Source organism: Rattus norvegicus, chromosome 12, assembly GCF_021556685.1.
Source record: "Rattus norvegicus strain SHRSP/BbbUtx chromosome 12, alternate assembly SHRSP_T2T, whole genome shotgun sequence".
NCBI lineage: Eukaryota > Metazoa > Chordata > Mammalia > Rodentia > Muridae > Rattus > Rattus norvegicus.
Genome location: NC_141545.1, coordinates 28,614,712 through 28,628,888, shown reverse-complemented (window position 1 = coordinate 28,628,888; position 14,177 = coordinate 28,614,712). Strand labels below are relative to the sequence as shown.

The following is a 14,177-nucleotide window of genomic DNA, read 5'->3' as shown; positions in this document are numbered from 1 at the left end:
AAAATGAAGCCTTTGAGTCAGCTCAGGCCACACATGAAACAGTATCTCAAAACAGCCACATAAAAAGAGGAAAGCAGAAAGGGGAGGGAAGGGAAGGGAGGGAGGGAGGGAGGGAGGAAGAAACACATGTGTTACCCATAGAAATGGACTGCTTGCATTACCTCGTCACTGTGCTGACCCTGCAGGGATCTGACTGTGATATAATAACTCACGCGTGGGCCAGCGAGGTGGCTCAACAGGTAAAGGTGCCTGACAACCTGAGATGATCCTGATCCCTCGGACCCACTGGAGAAAGAGAACCAACTCCCACAGGTTGTCCTCTGACAACTCGTGTGCACACATATTCACACACACAAATAAAATTTTTTAAAAGAACCCTCATTATGTAAATAAAAATGAGTATAAATCTTAATATATAAATTTTGAGGCAAGTTTCTCAGTGTACTTTTGGCTTTCCTAGAACTAGCTCTGTGGACCAGGCTGACCTGGAGCTCACAAAGATGCGTGTGCCTCTGCCTCCTGACTGCTGGGATTAAAAGCAGGAGCCACCACCAACCAGCTTTAAATCTTCACTTTTTATTTCACTGCTGGGTATTGAACCCAAGACTTGCACATACTAGGCAGGGGCTCCACCACTGAGCCACACCCCCAGCCCCTCACTGGGGGATTCTAGGCAGGGGTTCTACCACTGAGCCACACCCCCAGCCCCTCACTGGTGGATTCTAGACAGGGGCTCTACCACTGAGCCACGCCCCCAGCCCCTCACTGGTGGATTCTAGGCAGGGGTTCTACCACTGAGCCACACCCCCAGCCCCTCACTGGTGGATTCTAGACAGGGGCTCTACCACTGAGCCACGCCCCCAGCCCCTCCCTGGGGATTCTAGGCAGGGGCTCTACCACTGAGCCACACCCCCAGCCCCTCACTGGGGGATTCTAGGCAGGGGCTCTACCACTGAGCCACGCCCCCAGCCCCTCCCTGGGGATTCTAGGCAGGGGCTCTACCACTGGGCAATGTCTATCCCTAATTTGTACTTAGAGTCCCAGGTCCTGAGTGTAAGTCACTTTAGTTAGAAGTCATTGATTGGTTTGTTATCATTTGTGGGGACATAGTATCTCTATGTAGCCCCGGCTGGCCTTGAGTTGTCGGTATTCCTTACAGGTACACTACAATCTCTGACAACGGCAAGGGCTTAGCCAAATGCAGAAGTCTGTGGTACAGTCACACCAACTCTTCACTCAACCCGGAGGGTAAAACTAGAGTATAAAGTGGGATAAAACCACAGTTAGAGCAGATGTTGGAAAGCATCTATTTTTCTGTTCTTGGGTGATTTGGGGCAAGCTCTTAGCCAGAGCTTTGCAGAAACCATACCCTGGCAGGCAACTGCTAGATTTGGTGAGCCTTGGTTGGCACATTGTTCACTTAGCAAAATATAGTGGCTCACACCTTTAATGTAAGCACTTGGAAGGCAAAGGCAAGTGGATCTCTGTGAATTCAAGGCCTACTTGCCCTACATAGTGTGATCCTATCGAGAAGGAGAGACATAGACAGAGACAGAGAGAGGTAGTGGTGGTGGAATAGTCTACTTAGTGACAGCATGTTTCCTACTTGAAAAATGAGGGACTCTGAGGAAAATGCATAGAAGTTGATTCCTAAAGAAAGCCATAGAAATGAGCCTTTCTGGGGCAGCACCATCCCAGCACCATCCCAGCATCATCCCAGCACCATCCCAGCGTCATCCCAGCACCATCCCAGCGTCATCCCAGTGTCATCCCAGCACCATCCCAGCACCATCCCAGTGTCATCCCAGCACCATCCCAGCACCATCCCAGCATCATCCCAGTGTCATCCCAGCACCATCCCAGCATCATCCCAGCACCATCCCAGCACCATCCCAGTGTCATCCCAGCACCATCCCAGTGTCATCCCAGCACCATCCCAGCACCATCCCAGTGTCATCCCAGCACCATCTCAGCATCATCCCAGTGTCATCCCAGCACCATCCCAGCGTCATCCCAGCACCATCCCAGCATCATCCCAGTGTCATCCCAGCACCATCCCAGCACCATCCCAGCACCATCCCAGCACCATCCCAGCGTCATCCCAGCACCATCCCAGCACCATCCCAGCGTCATCCCAGCACCATCCCCAGCAGGATGGATCAGTGGGTAAAGTTGTTTTCACCAAGCCCGACAAACTAAGTTCAGTCCTCACTTACTGGGGAAATCTGATTCCAGCAAATTAGTGTACACTCACATGCACAGGAGCACACACACACACACACACACACACACACACACACACACACAACCCAGAGGCACATAAATAAACAATGAATCTTCAACAAGCAAACAACAATGAAAACAACTTTCTACCTGAGCATCCACATTGTGAGCAGTCCAGAGACGTTGTTGTTGTTGTTGTTGTTGTTGTTGTTGTTGTTGTTGTTGTTGTTGTTGTTTTGCAAAACTAGATTGGGATGGAGAGGAGGTTCTGTGGTAGTTAAGAGCACCTGCTGTGCATCCTCACAGAGTGGAGTTCAGATCTCTGTATCTAGGTAATGAGCCATTCGTTCCACAAACCTGTGACCCCAGCTCTGAGCTGGGCAGAGACATGAGGATTTCCAGGGCTTGATATCTGAGAAAATATGAACCCCAAGTTCAGGGAGAGACCCTGCCTTAAAATGTTAGGTAGTAGGGGTTGGGGATTTAGCTCAGTGGTAGAGCACTTGCCTAGCAAGCTCAAGGCCCTGGGTTCGGTCCCCAGCTCTGGAAAAAAAAAAAAAAAAGAAGAAAATGCTAGGTAGAGAGTTGGGTAGTGGTGATGCTGTAGGCCTTTAATGCCAGCTCTCTGAAGGCAGAGGCGGGCGGATCTCTGAGTTTAAGATTAGCCTGGTCTACAGAGTGAGTTCCAGGACAGCCAGGGCTATACAGAGAAACCCTGTCTCAAAATATACCTGATGCCTTCTTATAGCCTCTGCAAGCTGAGAAGTACATCCTCCCAAACATGTACACACAGACACACACACAGACACAGACACACACACACACACACAGACAACCAGACACACAGACACAGACACACACACACACACACACACACACACACACACAGATTGAAAAAAAACCCCAAAACACTATGTTTACAAACCCAATCCCCAAGCCCTGCAAAACAAAACAAGCCAGGCAGTGGTGGCACAGCTTTAAGCCAAGCACTGCAGAGACAGAGGCAGTCGGATCTCTGTAAGTTCAAGGCCAGCCTGGTCTACAGCGTTGAATTCCAGGCTGGCCAGGACCACACTGAGAAACTCTGTGTCCCAAAACCAGAGCCAAACCAAACCACCACCACCAAAACCCAACAGGGGCTTGCAAGATGGTTCAGTCGGTGGAAGCACTGGATGTCAAGCCTGACTCGATGGATGCCTTGTGTTTGATCCCCGAGATCCACGCAGTGGAAGCAGAGAACTAACTTCCGTAAGCTGTTCTCTGACTGCAAAATGACATGTGGTCTCCCTTATAGATGTAATAAACACATGGAATTTAAAGATATTCAAATTCTCCAATTAAGAAACCAGTCGGGGTTGGGGATTTAGCTCAGTGGTAGAGCGCTTGCCTAGGAAGCGCAAGGCCCTGGGTTCGATCCCCAGCTCCGGAAAAAAAAAAAAAAAAAAAGAACAACAAGAAACCAGTCATTCCTGGGGTCAGGGGTGTGTGTCATGGTGTCTGTCTGTCTGTCTTAGGTAAATTTCTGCCCCTTGGCAATGGGGATGGAATGCAAGCCATCACAGATGCCAGACATTCATAAGTGGGACATGCTTATGGCCCCTAGGGAAGACTTGCCTTTTGGCTCCCTCATGGAGAACCCTAGTTTTTCCTCTTTCACAAAAGGTCATCCCAGGGTCATCCTGGGTATGTTCATCCCTAGAACCCAGAGGCAGAACATTGAAAATAAGAATTCCGGGCTGGAGAGATGGCTCAGCGGTTAAGAGCACTGACTGCTCTTCCAGAGGTCCTGAGTTCAATTCCCAGCAACCACATGGTGGCTCACAACCATCTGTAATGAGATCTGGTGCCCTCTTCTGGCCTGCAGCCATATATGCAGGCAGAATGCTGTACATAAAATAAATAAATAGGGGTTGGGGATTTAGCTCAGTGGTAGAGCGCTTGCCTAGCAAATGCAAGGCCCTGGGTTCGGTCCCCAGCTCCGAAAAAAAGAAAAAGAAAATAAATAAATAAATAAATAAATAAATAAATAAATAAATAAATAAATAAATAAATAAATAAATAAATCTTAAAAAAAATAATTCCCCGAGATCTTGAGAACATACTACCCTGTGTCTATTAGCAAGGGCATTGACTCTTTGATTTGTTTGTGTTTTTTGTTTTCTTTTGTTTTGTTGAGTCAGAGTCTGTCCTGAAACTCACTCTGTAGACCAGGCTGGCCTTAAACTCAGAGATCTTCCTGCCTCTGCCTCCCAAGTGCTGGGATTAAAAGTGTGCACCACCACATCTCACCTCACTGTGAGGCAACCTGAAGAACCCATCTGGTTCCCATGGTAACACGTATCCCTTCTTATGCCCTCTTTGGGTTGGGTCCTTTATTTGTTTTGTTTTGGAGACAGGATCTCTCTGTGTAGGCTTTGCTGTCCTGGAACTCACTCTGTAGACCAGGCTGGCCTTGAATTCACAGAGATCTGCTTTCTTCTGCCTTCCGAATGCTTGGATGAAAGGCATGCATCACCCCTGCCCTTCAGGCCTTTTTTTATTTTGTTTTGAATTTTAAGACAGGGTTTCATGTAACGCAGGGCAGGCTGGCTTTAAACTTCCTATGGAGTCATAGGTGACCTTGACCCTCCTGCCTCCATCCCTCACGTGCTGGGATTACAGATGTGCACTGTCACACCTGGTTTATGCAGTGTTGGGATGCTAGGCAGGCATGTTACCAACTAAGCCACGCCCCAAGCTGCCTGGCTTCTTATCTGCCCTAAGGAAGGAAGCCTGAACTCCGTCCCAGACACGAACCTTCTAGAAACTATTTCTCAAAGTCCCGATAATGGAAAAAGAGGTGGCCAGGCCCAGTCTTAGGCCTCCCTGTCTCTACAAACACTCACTGTGTATCCTTGGCTGGCCTGGAACTCACGGAGATCCTCCTGCCTCTGCCTCAGTGCTGAGATCAAAGGCATGCACCAGCACCTCCTGCCTCTTCTCTTCTCTTCGGTTACATTCTCAGACAAAACTGCCTGGAATGTTGGTCTCACACGTCAAAGACAGCACTGAAGAGGCTAGGAAAATAACAAATCCAGTGGGGTTTCTCCAGTGGGCGCTCTTCCCTGCACCCTTCTGGGAATGGCCGGCTGAGCTTAAAGGCTCTGTTACGGTCAGGCCAGGTGGTGGCGGTACACACCTTTGATCCCAGCCCTAGGGAAGCAGAAGCAAGCGGATCTCTGTGCATTCTAGGCCCATCTCCTCTACCACAAGTTCCAGATGTGCACCACCTCATCTCACCTCACTGTGAGGCAACCTGAAGAACCCATCTGGTTCCCATGGTAACACGTATCCCTTCTTATGCCCTCTTTGGGTTGGGTCAGAGCTACTCAGGGAAACCCTGTCTGGGGGAGGGGTGAGAGCGTCTCTGTGGTCTAGCAAATCCTTAAGCTCTCCTCACACATCAGCAGGGATCCCCACCTCCAGGAGCCCCCACATGGAGTCCACTTCTGGCCCCTAAGTTCTCCCCATTATTCTTGACTCCCTTGAAACAGTCCTTGGGATATCCTGGGAACATACATTTTTCTATTTGCACACTCTTCTATTCTGGACAACTTAGTCCCAAGCTTCCTTCTCTTCCTTTTTTTTTTTTTTTTTTTCCTTTTCTTTTTTTCGGAGCTGGGGACCGAACCCAGGGCCTTGCGGTTGCTAGGCAAGCGCTCTACCACTGAGCTAAATCCCCAACCCCCCTTCTCTCCCTTTATACTCCAAAGATGCCAATGTGGTGTCTCTTTCATATAGAAAAATTCAGTGAAAAAACAGTCAACCCAACAACCTCATTATAGTCCATGGTTCTCAGTCCATGGGTCAAGACCCCTTGGGCTAACCTCTATCTCCACACCCCAATGTTTACATCGTGATTCTTTTTTTTTTCTTTTTTCTTTTTTTTTTTTTTTTTTCTTCTTTTTTTCGGAGCTGGGGACCGAACCCAGGGCCTTGCGCTTCCTAGGCAAGCGCTCTACCGCTGAGCTAAATCCCCAACTCCTACATCATGATTCTTTTTTTTTTTTTTTTTTTTTGGTTCTTTTTTTTTCGGAGCTGGGGACCGAACCCAGGGCCTTGCGCTTCCTAGGCAAGCGCTCTACCACTGAGCTAAATCCCCAACCCCCTACATCATGATTCTCAACAGTAGCAAAATTACAGTTGCTGAGTCTCAAAGTAAATACTTTGGGGTCACCACAGCACGAGGAACTTGTATTAAAGGGTCCCAGCGTTAGGAAAGTTGAGAACCACTGTTCTAGATGGTTCTTTAGTAATAAGGACAAGAGTGCACACCAGTTTTGTAAGCTTCAATAACACCCTCGTTAACTTGAGACAATGCCTCACTCTACAGCTCGGGGTAGCCTGGAACACATTACCTCAGGCTAGACCCAAATAAGGTAATCCTCCTGTCACAGGAATGCTGGGATTATGGGATTGCGCCATCATACCTGGCTTCTATAGCCTTTTAAGAGCCTACCATCATTTACAGGAGTCTCTGTGCCTCTTGGCCAAATTCCCTCTATTTAGATTTGACCTTGGCTGACCCAAGAATGCTGCTGCGCAGATGGGGATCTCACTACGTATTTGGATTTAAATCCTTATGTTAACTTGGCTAGCTTTGAATGGGAATTATTGGTGAGGGTGACCTTGAACTCCTGACCTTTCAGCCTCCACCCTAGGTACTACAAATGTGAAGCAACAAGCCTGATTTAGGGAGTGCTAGCGGTTTCCTGCATGCTACACAAGTACTCGTCCAACTCTGCCATGTTCCCAGCCCCGGGTCTTTGAACTTTTCAATCTTCCTGCTTCAGCCTGCCACGTTCTAGGGTCACAGAAATGCCCCTCTCCCCGACGTTCTGTTTGCCAGTCTTCTTGCCCTACATCCATCTGCCAAGCTGGCCACTCATGTCGCCCTAGTGGAAGACAATTGTCTGCATTCCTAGGCTAATTTTTTTTTTTTTTTGGTTCTTTTTTTTTTTTTCCGGAGCTGGGGACCGAACCCAGGGCCTTGCGCTTCCTAGGCAAGCGCTCTACCACTGAGCTAAATCCCCAACCCAATTGTCTGCATTCCTAACAGAACCCCTCCATCAACCCCTATCGGTGGAGGCCGTGGTTTGGCAGGCCAGAGAGGGCGGTGCCATCCTGATCCAGCTGACAAGCAATCCTGGAATAGAAGATGCAAGCCAGGTGGAGCAACCGGAGACAGGAGACATGGAGAAGGCAGTCACTTCCGGCCATGCTGGAAAGTAAGGCTTAGGACAGTCTCAGGAGCAGGAAACCAAGCAGCTTCTCTCAGGAGGCTGCGGTTGGGCCTTGCAGGTCAGTGGAACCTTGGATGGGCAGGGAAAAGAAGGGCATCTCTGTCCGAGGAAGCGCCAGAGCAGAAGGCTTGGAGGCTGGCTGAGGGAGCAGAGAGGAGGCGGGGCATCATCACCGTCATCCATCAGCACATTTATTGACAGCCCCTAGGAGGCGGGGCTGGGGACAGAACATACAAAGACAAGGACCTGCCCTCAAAAAGGTTCCATTCTAAGGAGACAGGGACAGAAAAATACAGAATGGTCTTTCCTGGGGGTGGCAGGCTCTCACCTGTGCAGGTCAAGAGGCCTCTGTCCTACCTTGCCCCAGGGCCAGGTGCAAGGCCATTGGGGGTGTCCCTGGGCCCGCAGCTGGGGCATGACCACCCGGCTCCTAGGCGGAGGGCCCTCAAACTGCAGGAAGGGTTGGTTAGCTCAGGATATGAGGAGAACAATCCAGTAAGCCTTGGCGGTTGTTCGAGCCCAGTAGTGTGGCAGGGTGCGACAGGCCCCCAAGCAAGACTCCCCTGGAGGAAGCAGGACCCCATAAAGTTCTTTTTCATTTGAGGACCTGGCTTGGCACCCTGGAGGCCCCAGCCGGGGAGACGAAAAAATAAAATAAAAAGGCAGAGTTTCCTTGGTGACCGAAGTCCAGCACCCTGCCCACCCCACCCCCAGCCCTCTACGGGCCTCTTCGGGGAGCCCCTCTTCCCCAGCTCAGCCTCCAGGGCCCTGGGCCTGCCTGAGGCTAGGGGGAGGGGCCTGCCCCTCCCCCCACCCAGGCAGTGGGGGAGGAGGAGGAGCCATGAATCAAGTTTGTCTGGACCCCCGCTGGGAGGGCGCACCCTGGCTCCTACCGATGAGGGGGTTCAGGTTGAGAGGGTCGAGGGCTCAGCAAAGGGGCTGGGCCAAAAGGGCACCCGGGGGAGCCCTTCACTGGGGGCACTGGGCGGGAGTCCAAGGGGGGCAGGCTCCGGGGTACTGCTGGAGGTGGTCCCCGGGCGGCCCCAGTGGGCAGGACGGCAGCAGCAGGGAAGGGTTTGGGGGGATCCATGGCGGTGGCGGCAGCAGCAGCTGCAGCAGCAGTGGTGGGGGCCGGCTGGGCAGAGCGCTCTCGACGCCTCAGCACTTCCTGTAGTTTCTCTGCCTGTGTCCGCCTCAGGTGGGCCAGGGCACGGCCCCTCTGGAAGGCTGGCAGGAAGGCCTCCAGACTCTGTTCCCCCAGCAGCAGCTGCTCCATCTGGACCTGGGTAGCGTCCAGGAGGGAAAGGGAGAGTTGGGGAGGCAATCTGATCAGAGCCTGACTCCTTCTTCCCCACGGTGACCAGCCAGCAGAGGCCCTGAGCTTCCGACCTGGCCCAGCCTCTGGGTTACCCAGACTGGACAGATGTCCGGTTTATTTCCGCAATGAGGGCTGTCCCGTACCTATCAACACACTTTAGTATCTGTTCCCAACCCAGCCCAGAGAAATGGGCCTTACACTCTGCCGACCCTGCCCTCCAATGTCAGTAGACACCCTAGGACATCAAAGTCTGCTGTCCCGGGCAGAGTCCAGAAAGTTCTGTAGGTAATCATGGAGAGCTTCTTGGAGAAGACCCCAATGAGACAAGACGGTTTCCCTCCCTGTTCACCTGGGCCCAGCCACCTCTGCCCCTCACCTCAGCCTCCTGCTCAGCCTCCTCCAGCTCAGCCTGCAGCCAGCCCAGCGCACATTGGGGGCTCCAGCGATGCATGCTCTTCTCTGAGGACCACAGGGGGGACAGACAGGGACTCTGACTCTCCCATTGACTGCAGGTGACTCTACAGTTCCCAGCTCTGTGGCCTCCAAGTCCTCAACTGGCTTTGTTTTCTTTTGTTTGAGGCAGGGTCTCATGGAGCCTCTAACTTGGATCTCACTGTATAGCCTAGGCTAGCCAGCGTAGCCTAGGCTATGCTTGAACTCCTGATCCTCCAGGCTCTAGACCTCAAAGTGCTGAGATTAGAGGCATGGGCAAACAAGTTCAGGTTATTTTTTGTTTACTACGCTGTTGTTTCTCCTTCTTTAAAAAAAAGAAAAGAATTTAGTTTTAATTATATGTATGTGTCTGTGTATGGGTGTGAGAACTTGTGTGCAGATTCCTGAAGAGGCCAGAGGTTGTCAAACCCAACCTGGAGCTGGAGTCTGTGAACTGACTAACACGGGTGCTAGAAACCAAACTCCTATCCTTTCTAACAACTGAGCCATCTCTCCAGCCGCAGCTGCCGCCGACATCATCATCATCATCATCATCATCATCATCATCATCATCATCATCATCATCATCATCAATTGAGATAGGTCTTACTGTGTAGCCCAGGCTAGCCTACCAAATGTGGTTATTTTTGCCCCAGCCTCCTGAGTGCTGGGATTACAAGCACGTGCCACCGTACCTGGCTCAGGATGTTCAATAACGTGGGCACTGCTGAGTGTCTGTGGACAGATGGCCCCCTCACATTGAGATTACCACCACCCAATCCATTAGTTAGGCCAGACATGAGGCGGTCCTACATGTTAGAATGAAAACTAAAGTGTTCTGCCTCTGACCACGGGCACTCCAAGCTTTGAGTTTCTTTCTGGTTTTTCTTTTTTTAATTTTTATTTCACATGTGTGTGTTTCGCCTGCATGTATGTATATATGTATATATGTAGGTACATATGTACGTATGTATGTATGTATGTATGTATGTATGTGTACAACGTGAGTGCCTGGTGCCCATGGAGATATCCAGAGATATCACTGGATTCCATGGAACTGGAATTACAGGCAGTTGTGAGCCACCATGTGGGTACTGGGAATCAAACCCAGGACCTCTGGAAGAGTAGCCAGTGCTCTTAACTTCTGAGCCATCTCTCCAGTCCCATTTCTCGTTTTCTGTTTTGATGTTGGGTTTGTTTTTTTTTTTCCTTAATATGCGTATTTTCATTTTATTTGCATTGCTGTTTGGCTGCATGTGTGTCTGTGTGCAGGTGTCAGATCTTGGCGTTCCAAACAGTTGAGCTGCTCTATGGGTCCGGGGATTTGAACCCGTGTCCTCAGGAGGCACAGTCAGTGCCTTCAAATGCTGCCACCTCTCCAGCCCCTTGATGTTGTTGTTCACTGTTTTAAATTACTTTTATTTATGTTCTTGTGTGTATATGGGTGGGCACACACATACCACTGAATAGCCATAGAGGTCAGAGGTCAGTTTCTAGGACCTGGTTTTCTCCTTCTACCTTGTAGGTCCTAGGAATCAAACTCAAGCTTGCCACCTAGTGTAAAGACACTCAATGAACCATCTTGTCAGCCTTGATGAGATTTTGTTGTTGGTTTTTGTTTTTGTTTTTTAGGTAGGGAGTTAGGTAGCCCAGGCTGGTCTCAAACTCACTCTAGCCAAGTTTGGCCTTGAACTACTGATCCTCAGGGCCTGCCTCCCACACGGTGGGATTATATGCATATGTCACCATGCCCAGCTTGCATCTCCTTCCTTCCACTGCCCAGAACCTCCATCAGGCCTCTTTTGGTTTTGTATTTGAGGCAGGGTCTCCCCTCCAGAGACAGAGCAGTCTGATCAAGCACTCACTACCTAACCTAGGGCTGGTCTTGAAGTTTTGTGATCCTCCTGCCTCTGCCTCCCAAGCACTGGGATCACAGGCAATGGGGGACCCAGCCCAGTTTTTCATGCCTGCTCCTCCATAGATCAACCACCTCACTTTTCCAGGAGGCTAAAACCAACTTCCTCTACACTCTGTCCAGCAGTGGGTATGTCCCGGCCCCACCCATAAGAACCTGGCACAAATCAAGGCCAACCCCACCCCAAGCAGGTCTCCTGGGCCGCCCCTCACCCAGTCTCTGCAGCTTGTCTGCGCAGTTCTCGGCCACCTCTCGAAGCTCTTGGTACTTGATGGCCAGGGCTGTCCGGCCCATCTCCAGGCGAGGACGCAAGGCCAGGTTCTCCTTGGCCAGCGCGTAGTTAGAGGCCAAGCACGCATCCCGCTCCAGCTGCAGACCCTGGAACTGCCGGTGAAGGAGAGCTAAGAGGCCTGGGCTCTGAGTGCCCAGGGTCACCTGAAGTCCACCCTTGCACAACACCCGCCAGCCAAGGATCTGGCCCAAGGCACCTGGGAGCCCCCGCCCTGCAAGGGTGATGGGACCAACAGGTGGAGGGAGCAGGCTTCGTCCTACATCTTTCCTTAGGGCCCCAGTTTCTACTACAATTAAAAACAAAACAAAACATAAACAAAACAAAAACAAAACAAAAACCGGCCTATCTCACCGAGCTGTTGTGAGACTTAAGTGAACCAAACTATGAAGGCCTCTGCAAATGTTAGTTAATTTTTAATTTTTCAATTAATATGTCTGCTTAGGTCCCGGAGGGCCACCCCCTCCCTCTTCTGTCCCATTTTCCACGCTTGGTCAGTTGCCTCTCACACCAGGCCTTTGTCTCGCTTCCTCCTCAGGTGTTTGTGTGGAAAACATCCCCACCCCCTGTTCTGACTCTTGGGGGAGTGATGTTTTCACCCTGTACCTTCCCAGCAACCCCCACTCAGGTCACCCTCTCATCTCTTACACCCCCTCGTTGGCCCTCTAGTGGAACCCCACACGCCCCCGCGAATACAATACACACCCCCTTTGCTTCTGTGGTCCCCTGCACCTGCTCGCTGCTCACCTAGCAGAAGGCAGCACTGGGGCCCTAGAGAAGGCTTTTTGAGCCTTGTTTCTAAGAAGGCCAAGCCTAGCTCCCCGCCCCTGGAGAATGCGCTCCCCTCCATCTGTCCCCTGATCCATGCACATGCCCCTCCTCGTCTGGCTCCTTCTAACATACACTTTCTCTTTCTGTACCCCCCTCCCAACAGACAACCAGCCCGGGCCTATGTCTCCCATGAAATATACAACTTTCTCTTATGGTGGCCTACGGAATACAAGCCTCTGTATTCAAAGACCCATACCCAATGGCAGACACAAAGCCCCCTCCCCATTTAATGCATTACCCCCACCCCTTTTTCCAGGTAGCCTCCCCACCCCAGGTGTCAAGCAGGCCTTCAGTTCTCCCCCGAGCAAGGCGCCTCCCCTTTCTGGCCCTATTGAACGTGGGTGTGCTGAGGCAGGGCCCCCCACAACACAGCTCACCCTCCACCTCCCGCCCCCCAGAACACACCTCCCCGGAGCATCCTCGGGAGGGCACGCCTCGCGGCCATCCCGGGGTGCACGGGTGCATCCCTGGGCGCCCCCCCTCCGCACCACTCGCCCCAGGCTGGATTGGGGCGCCCCCCATCCCCCGGGGGCGGCTCCGCGGGGCCCACTCGGACGTGCCAGGCTCCCATGATCTCGAGGCCTGGCAGCTCCAGGGGGGTGGCCTCCGCTGGCTGGGTCTCCGGGTCCCCGCAGGCCGCAGCCCGACCTCTCCATCCCCCCCACACCCTCCTCCTGCCCGCGCCCCCCGCGTTACCTTCCTGCTGAGCCGCACGATCCGGTCCAGCTTGGGCTCATCTTGAAGCAGATCCCGGAGCTGCCCGGTGCTGAGGATCCCAAAGCGCCCCGGGCTGCCGGGCTCCGGCCCCGCCCGCGCCGCCCGGGCCCGGTACATACCGCCCGCCCGCGCCCCCAGCTCGGCTGCTGGCTCGGCCCGATCGGCCCCGCTCCGCCCCGGCTCCGCTCCGGCTCCGCTCCGGGCTCCGGGCTCCGGCTCCAGCTCTAGCTCCGGCCGCGCGCTGCGCTGTCCGCGTTCCGCCACCAGAGGGCGCCTTGACTGCTCTTAAAGGGGCCGCCGCCGCGGCTGGCCAGACTGGGGGTGGGGCAGGTAGGGGGGCGGGCCGCACCCGGAGATCTCCCGCTGGGGTGCTCCGGAGCTACAGCAAACCTGTCGCTCATCGCAGGCTCTCTCAAGAAATCTACCCTCCCACTTACGTCTGCAAATCCAAACCGTCCTCTCATCTCGCCCCTTCATCCTGCCACGCTTCACCGCGAACCCTCCCACCCCAGGCGCCTACAATTTGCAAGGCTCTTTCACGTCTCCCCTTTGGATACCTACAGCTTTCTGAGTTGGGCTGGGCGCCAAAGCCCCTGTGTGGTTGCTAACTTGGAGGCGTCATTCATCGCTTCCGTGCCTCAGTGTTTTTCATCTGTGAAATGGGGGAGTCGACGCACCATGAGCGTTGAGATAGTGAATACTGAGTACCTTTGGTGGAGGGCAGGTGAATATGTTCTAACTTCCTGAGTTTCTGTTACTTTAGAGATACTGAGGCGTCACAGCGTGCTAGTGCCACTTGGCTGTAGCCTGTGCGTTTGCCTAGCCTGAGCAACGCCCTATATACCAACGCCAACACTACCAAGAAAATAAATGAATAAAAGGTAACTTACAAAATAAAATAGATTTTGAAACCTCGAAGATGACATCACCTTCCTAAAGTACCATTACTCTGATTGACAATCCTTGTCCACAGAGCACAATGGCTGAGTCACAACCTAGGGGGGCACTTCAAGGAGTTCTCAGGCTGAGGCAGAATTTCAGCCCGACATTTAGTGTAAAACAGATCGGCAGAGGCAGGCATGGTGTAACCCTCCACTACGATGGCTGAGGCAGGGGGATTATCTAGATTTTGATGCCAGGTTCTGTCCCCAAAATTAGGATAACAGGAGC

General features: G+C 52.2%; 1 protein-coding gene across 1 annotated transcript; it reads right to left on the bottom strand.

Moving 5' to 3' along the window:
* Positions 1–7,683: 7,683 nt before the first annotated feature.
* Positions 7,684–13,163, bottom strand: Vps37d (VPS37D subunit of ESCRT-I). Its single transcript, NM_001128193.2, is given in 4 exon segments — positions 7,684–8,787; positions 9,200–9,282; positions 11,383–11,554; positions 12,987–13,163. Coding segments are annotated over 4 exon segments (786 nt in total). The 5' UTR covers positions 13,125–13,163; the 3' UTR covers positions 7,684–8,394.
* Between the last annotated feature and the right edge of the window lie 1,014 nt (positions 13,164–14,177).